We start from the raw sequence: 7,868 nt of genomic DNA, 5'->3' as shown, positions 1-7,868 counted from the left end.
GGCTCTTGCAGGCAAAACGGTACATTGTTTTTTCAGAGACAGAAGTTTAACATTCTGAATTAATCTAAAAATGGACGATGGAAACGTTAGAATCCACGTGTTTGATTAAATATAATTAGAGGAGCCAAAAATGGTACGGAGCTCAAGTAAATGTACACACAGGGCCGGCCCAGCCTATAAACGAACTAAGCAGCCGCTTAGTTAATCTGGCAACCCGTTTTATGCGAAGTGCAAGCGCAGCGTGCGCCACTTGTGTAGTAGCGCTGCTGGCGCGGCAGCGCACACAGCGGTAACATATCGCACAAACCGCATTTATTTGTAATGACAATCTGGCAACCAAGACACCAAACCTGCGCTGATTGGTCAACTTCATTGTGCGCGAGGAGAACGAGAGCAAAACATAAACACAACAGAACGTGGTCATCATGTCCAGAGGAATATATCTCCTGGTGCCGAAAAACGAAAGAAGAAACTTCTTGACGATGTAAAGAAACTGCAAACTCAACAACACTCTCCAGGTATTGAACTTCTCTTACAAAGAGACGGTTAGTGCTGCTGTTTGAAACAACACGATTCTGTCACGTTAGTTTGCTCAGGCTGGAGGCGACGAGAGCTCTGCCCCGCGCACAATAATATGTCTGAATGAAAGATAATAAGCTTAACATTGACACCAGCCCGTGTGAGCTGCAGGTGAGGCCGGTGAGGTGCGTCTATGCCCCGGGTCACTAAGAGGCGGAGATCCGGTCCAGACGAGCGCCGTCTCGTCCAGAACCTCTGACGTGAAACTTTGGAGTGAACAGTGTGCGGCCCCTGTCCCGGGCCCCTGTCCCGGGCCCCTGTGCAGCCTCAGTTAGAGATGAGCGGGTTTGAGTTTGCGTCCCTCTCTCTCACATCACCATGTGTGAGATCAATCGTGACTCGTGATGTCTGTTTTACTTTGACTTCTTAAAGTGCAATAAGAGGAACGTAAAGGTTTATGCGCGTAAGGTCCATCAGCCAATCACATCGCAGCATTGTTTCACGCAGGAGTCCAGTGTGTGATGTTCTGATCAGAACAAACATTTATATTGTAATTAACTTTTAATAGAGCAATAAAACATTTAAATGTATTTAAAAAGCATCATTAGACTATTTGTTATAAATTATAATAAATTGATAGTGAAAAATAACGTCTGTTATAGAATAATACGATATATTTTTATATAAAAGTGGCAAAGTTGCAGAAACGCAGTCTCTTCACTATAGCTAGGTTTGGACCTTCACTTCTAGTTCTGTTCATTCTCTGGGAATAACATGTTTGTACTGTGTAGCTTTATGAGTGTTATCAAGCAATGCTTATGCCATTTGTTTAATTTAATATAACTTGTTTTGTCACTTTAGCAAGAAGGAACAGTTGGGAGCTGTAAAAGATAAATTAGTAAGGATAACTATTAATTTTACATTTTCAGTTAAAATTAATCAATTTAATCATAATTATTTTCATAGCCAATATTGTATTGAGTAATTAAGTACACTAATGTATTAATAACTGGCTTTAATCATTTTCTCCTGGCACAGTTTCATCACATCATCATTTTATAGCATTACAACCTCAACATTTTACTCTTACTTTAGCGGCTGGACCACATTAAAATGCAGCAGAAGACACAAAAAAGGTCTGAAAATCTCTGGGGGAGGGCCCCCAGACCCCCCCCTGTTCATTTATTTAAACTGCTAATGTGCTAATGTGGCTGTCGACCCTTAACGCCCACAAATACGCCCAAAAACATATCTGGGATGTATGTTATTTGTACAGGGAGTAGAGGTGATGTCAGCGGAATACCAAGTTGCATTGTGGGATTTAAGTTAGCAATATTTGAGCTTGTGAGGTGCTGAGAATAAACTAACTGGCAAACAGATGCCCTGGAGTTTTGGTGCTTTGTTTGCGTTGAAGAAAGTTCCCATATGTGAATTGTTTACTGACAATGGCAATAAAACTGATTCTGATGACGTGGTGAGGGGCCCCCAAATTTTTTTTCCGCTTAGGGCCCCCTGAAGGCTTGGGCCGGCCCAGTGTACACAGTAGTATTCCAAGAAATTACTGTAAGTATGAATGTCTGGACGTACATTTTTAAATATAACTTGATTTAATTGGAAGGACGAAACGTTTAATAAGGCACAAAATCTGGTATTTTTTAAGAATAAACCATAAAATTTAGAGGATCTAAATCCTAGCCCAAAGACTGGTGCAAGAAACACACATGTTCAAATAATGTAATATGGTCAATTTCAACATATTTTTTTGTCACTTGTAGACTATTTGTAAAAAAAATAAAAATAAAAGATGTTTCAACTCTCATCCAAGAGTCTTTCTCAACTCGTATATTAATCCATCTCTGCGTAAACCCTGCCAACCGGGCGGAACCTCCTGATAATAGCCTGTCCTGCTTGTCTGACCTGAAATGTGTCATAAAACCTCTATTGTAAGGTGAATGCAGCTCCTGCCTGATAAGCATCCGAATGACCAGGTTTGATGCCGCCTCATGGCTTCAAAATGCAGCTGTATATACTGTGTTGATAAAGCCTCTTGTGCAGTGGCTGTTTCGTCTCACCTGTGACACTTAACTTTCTTCACTTACTTGGATAGAATACACTACATTGCTCTGTTTTTGAGTGGGCATCTTGTCCTTAGGATGAACAAGTTTTTTATTCAAGTTCTGGCCGGTTTGAAATAAACAGGGATTTTGTGCTGTTGTAGGATTACTTACAATGGGAAGAACTAATCAGGCATTTACTAATACGGGTAGTTAGTCTGCCTTGTAATAATACTATCAATAATCAAGTGATTAATGAGTTATGTTCAGTTCCTTGTGGGAACATGTTGAGAACACTACTAGCCTTTGTCTAAATTACAATAGACCAATAGGTGCTTGTAGGTGAATTCATTTTCATTGTCCATGCATTTCTTACCTTGTCCTATGTACCTGTGAAATATAAGCAATGCTGAAGAAGTGAATCTGTGTGCTGAATGATTAGAGGGGAATTTCTAGACAATTGGAGCGTAGATGTCATCAAGGCCAATCAAGCCTCAGTTGATTTCTTTTCCATTGCTTTGGCTGCACCTGATTAAGTACATAAAATGAGAGCACCAGCCTGAAAACCTAAGACATACTGATTCATTCTAATTTTCAGCTTATAAATTGTGTAGCAGCACTAAAGGAATCAGACCTGAGAGAGACCAATGATTTTTCCCTGTCTGTGATCTGTATCTGATGGAGAGCATCAACAGGCTGCTGAAGAGATAGGTCAGACTGATTATTTATCGAATGGCAAGGAGACGAGATAGTGCAACTGTGTAAAATTTCCTTAAAATTGCTGCCTGTCTGCTACACTTTATTTAACACAACAGTAAAAGCTCTGTGAACCTGAACCTATGATAAGCAACATCATATTATGAGCATGGACATTGTCAGTCATTTGAAATATATTTGATACACTAAATTAGATTGTATGTAGAAGCAGCTCTCCTTTCTCCATATGCATTCCTTTTATGTAACGCTGTTGCTGTCACAGATCCTAGAAAAGAGCAGCGATGCTTTTATTAATAGTAACACATATATTGTTGGAAAAGCACATGGCGTCGAGTACAATTCACACTATTATATTTTTAATGACTCTCCAGAGAATTAATTTTACATTTTGTCAAAACAATATGACCGCCAACGGATTCTTAGCATACATGTTTGTCTTACGGGGAGGCATCCTTGTCATGGTTAAATACATAATGAGCCATAACTATAAGAAGTCCAGCAAATCTCAGATAGCATCATCTGGAGGACACGCAGGACACATCAAAAGACCCTGGGGAAACTGTAGCTTTGGCAAAGCAAAGGGATTTTTATAGTCAACCTTTCCTTCTTTCAGAAATAGTCTCTTTTCTCAAGTGCAAAATGATCAAGTAAACCAGCATGTCTGGCTAGATAAGAGAAATAAGAAAAAATACAAACTCTTTAAACCAGCTTTCATGTCACCGTGTGGGAAAATAAATCTATGTTTTTTGTTTGCCATCGGAAGGTCACATTTACTGTGACCAGCCGAGGACTTCCACACATCGAGTGCATCGCCAGTGAAGAGGGAAGTCAAACCCAAATCAAAGTGTAAGTGTACAGGGAGCTGGTGCTGGAGGGTGAGACAGGCTGGTGCGGGGAACATAGGGCCATACACAGAGAATCACTATGGTGACAGCATTCTGGGGCTCAGGGGATAGTGCGGGTCAGAGAGGAAGCCTTGAGAAGCAGCTGACTGAGGAATCAGAGCTCACCCTGCATCATTCAACTGACAGCTCGCCCCAAGCTCCAGTGCAGCACACCACAGTCAGCTATCCTGAGGAGGGAGGAGCAGGCAACTGGTAATGGAAAAAATCTTGCACTTAAATAATCAACAGTTACATAACCTATACAGTTGTCGCTAATTAATTTAAATTATTTCTTATGGAACTAAACATAATAGAAAATGTTTTCCCCCCGTATCTTTAAAAAAGAGAAATATTTTTTGCTATCAGTTATCACTCTGCTTTTATCCTATCTTTGTGTCTAAATGTGTCACTTCCTGTGTGCGTTTCCTTCCCTCCGCTCCACTCTGCTGGACACTGTCCATCTAAGCAGATGGTCCGGTGTCAATAGGCTGCTATTAGCTGGCTGTTTCTTCCATTCTGATCCAAGCACACAAAAGCACATTCAAATCAGTGAGAATTCAACACATATCAAAACATTTGAATACATTTAAAACAGAATCCATAATTAGAAATCTTCCTTACACATTTTCTCACATATCATAGCAGTGATAGTGACAGTAATGTGGTGAATCATTTTCCTGGCATAAGCTGACTAACCCTGCGACAAGTTGGCCATTGTCCAGGGTGTAACCCGCCTAAGGCCCGAAGTCACTGGGATAGGCTCCAGTCACCCGCGACCCCGAAAGGGAACAAGCGGTAGAAAATGGATGGATGGATGGATGGAAGCTGACTTCTGCTTGTTTACTTGTAGTGCAGCCGGGATCTCCTGTCACGATAGTGACTTGCTGCTCCGTCATCACAGTGCCACACCCTGCAGAGGAGCACCAGCAGAGGACATCCACCTGACCTTCATGTACTCAGTTACATACTCCTCCCAGAAACTCATCAGTGTTATGGCTTCTCATGGTATCTCTTTTCATCAGGTAATCTTACACATGACTTCAACACATTCAAAAAGAAATGTAGGCTTTAAAAATACAAATTCCTTAGATTAATAATCCAAATCATTGTTAAATAAATGTGTTTTAGTTTTAGTTTGTGTGTTTTTCAATCAGAAAATCGAAACTAAACGCTAAATACAGGAGTGGCACAAAGAAGGTATGGATGTATGAGGTGGCAATGCTCTTGCCGTTATTAGAACAGTCTTCCCACCTTGTGGTCGCCTGGCGAACTGTAGCTGCATAAATGCGTGAGCACTTGGAGGAAGGCGAATTGAGCGAGAGAGAGTGATGTGGGGAGCGATGAAGTGAGAGAGGGAGGAAAGAGCCAGGAGGAGTGATGCAGAAGAGAGAGAGAAAGAGCTAAAGGGAGGGCAGTTTAAACTAACTGCTATGTTTTGGGACAGGCTAATCTGCTAGCGAGCAGTGTGAGGATCGGAGTGTATTGTGTGAGCCAGTGTGCGGAGGACAGATAAGGGAGCCAGCCAGCCCAAGCCACCGACTGCCTGAGTGCCTGTTTTAATGTGCTGACTCTGAGGAGATTAAAAGCAACATATTGACTCCTTAGACGTGCGCGGAGAGCGGGCAGACGCCACCACAGCCACAGCCCACAGCGGTGAATCTAGCAGTCAAGGGGCAGAAAGAATAGGAATGAACAAAATTACAATTCAGAAAATCTAAAGAAAAAAATACAGGATTTTTCTTCTGCTATTTTTCAATTGATTTCATTTTTCTTTCTTTCTTTTTTCGTTGCTGGGACTGACTCCGCAACTACCGAGAGACAGAGACGTCGGAAGGAGGCAAAGAACTAAAGAGAAACTGATCATTTCAAAAACAGGACTGAACCACCTAAATCACTGAATATGTTTGAAATAAGCCGAACACTCAACGCCGCCTTGTTGAGCAATGAGGTAAAGACACTTTTGCTTCTCTCCTCTTCCACATGCCACCCCTGTATGTCTGCTGCCAACCATTCTGTCATGTGTGATGCTGTGTGCAGTCTGTGTGTCCATGCTTCTCTGTATGCCCATAGCCGCCTGACAGAGGTATTTGTAAAAAGAAGATGTCTATGAACTGAATTCACTAGGGAAGAAACCAAACCAACTACTATGCTTCTCACGTGCATCCTCATGAATATAAAATTAGACTTTGTTCCCTTTTGTAAGTACCCGTGTGCCAGGGAAAGTGCCTTCTCTGGAATAACTTGAGTCTCTGTTTGCATTGTACTGTTACTGCATATTTATTAATAACGTAGTGTCTATACTGTTACACTCTGATTTGCTGAAGTACCTCTAACGTCTTTTGAGTCCGTCACTATCCCTCCATCCCTCCTACACGCTCTCGCCTCCTGGATCTTCCCAGTTCTGTGCACACGTGTGTGTGTTCTGTGAGCAGCATCCCAAAACACTGGCATCCTATGGTCAGCTCTGTAGACAGTTGCTTCTTGGCTTCTTCATTGAACTCTTTAAGTTCAGCTCAGGTAAATCTAATGATAATCACATGAATGAGCAGAGGCAGACTTTATGTAAAACACAATTCATTGGGGAAAAGTAGGCAGGCATAGTCAGTGCGAGAGGAAAAAATGGCAAAAGGGCAGAAAAAGACCAAATCAATGTGTAGATGGAGCTTTTATACCCGGTGGATAGTATTAGTAAATATTTACATAGTTACATTTGTTCAATTTTGAACGCCTACTCTATCTTTAGTATCTGCCAGTCAGACTGTTATCAGGGGGATGTGAGCAGCTTGAGAGCAAATTTGTACACATTCTTGATTGTTTTTTTCTCAGTTCACTTTAATTGCATTAAACTAAATTAAACGCTGGATCTTTTATTAATTGAATTCCTATTAGTATTCATTTTAAATTCCAAGCAATTAAGCTAAAAACCAAACATATATTTTTTAAATGTATTTTATTTTTTTCCTAAAGGAATTTGTGGCCATTTTCTTCAAAGTAAATACAATGAGGTCACAATCAACCGGCTATTTAAGTAGGAAAGATGACTTCAGTGGGTCAGGGAAAGAGACGAAAAAAAGACAAGAACACCTTGAGCATTTAGTCAAAAGCAAAAATCCCTGCCTTGCTGCATTAAAGCAACACGAAGCGGTGGGTGTCTAATCGGCTGTAGGGTTCTTCATTGGTTCAGCTGTCTTCACACTGGCTCAGATCCACACCCTGGAGTCCCTCGGAAGCCTCCACATCCTCCGTCATGCGCTCACTGTACCCAAGGGTGCCCAGACAACTGTATGCAATGTGCGGATAAGGGGTGAAATACTTCAAAAAGTGTGTTTTGTGATTTGAGCTTATAAATTTGTTATTGTGCTGTTGTTCTTGTTGTCATTGTAGAACTTTGAATATTTGCCTTTTCGCAGCCGTCCATAACAACGGTTTGCTAAAAGCAGCAGTTGCAACTAATGGAGCTAATTAACTGATTATATTATAAAAATATGATTGCTTTTTATAGGGAATATTTCAATTTAAAATTATAACAATATTATTTCAATGTGACATTTTGATAACGTTTACAATACATCCTATTGGAGAACGTGAAAATGGAAAATGGGTTTAGCACAGTCACTTTTCCCGGTTTTTGATGGTTGTATTTCCACCTGCGATGGAGCCTGTGATGGAGCATGCCGTGTTGGGTGTGTAGGCG

At 41.0% G+C, this 7,868-nt stretch overlaps 1 protein-coding gene across 4 annotated transcripts in view; it reads left to right on the top strand.

The window, feature by feature from the left end:
* Positions 1 to 5,460: 5,460 nt before the first annotated feature.
* Positions 5,461 to 7,868, top strand: part of elavl4 (ELAV like neuron-specific RNA binding protein 4) — a 69,649-nt gene continuing 67,241 nt past the window's right edge. For 2 of the 4 annotated variants that reach the window (XM_072439303.1, XM_072439301.1), the window contains exon 1: positions 5,461 to 6,122. In XM_072439303.1, coding sequence (XP_072295404.1) covers positions 6,075 to 6,122 — 48 coding nt within the window. In that variant the 5' untranslated portion in view covers positions 5,461 to 6,074. The remainder of the gene's footprint in view (positions 6,123 to 7,868) is intronic. The other 2 variants (XM_072439299.1, XM_072439297.1) reach the window with 1 other exon arrangement.

Source organism: Eucyclogobius newberryi, unplaced genomic scaffold (genome assembly GCF_026437365.1).
Source record: "Eucyclogobius newberryi isolate DKJ021-1_F unplaced genomic scaffold, fEucNew1.0.hap1 SCAF_9, whole genome shotgun sequence".
Lineage (NCBI taxonomy): Eukaryota > Metazoa > Chordata > Actinopteri > Gobiiformes > Gobiidae > Eucyclogobius > Eucyclogobius newberryi.
The sequence above is the reverse complement of the archived record's forward strand: the minus strand, read 5'-3'. Positions and strand labels throughout refer to the sequence as shown.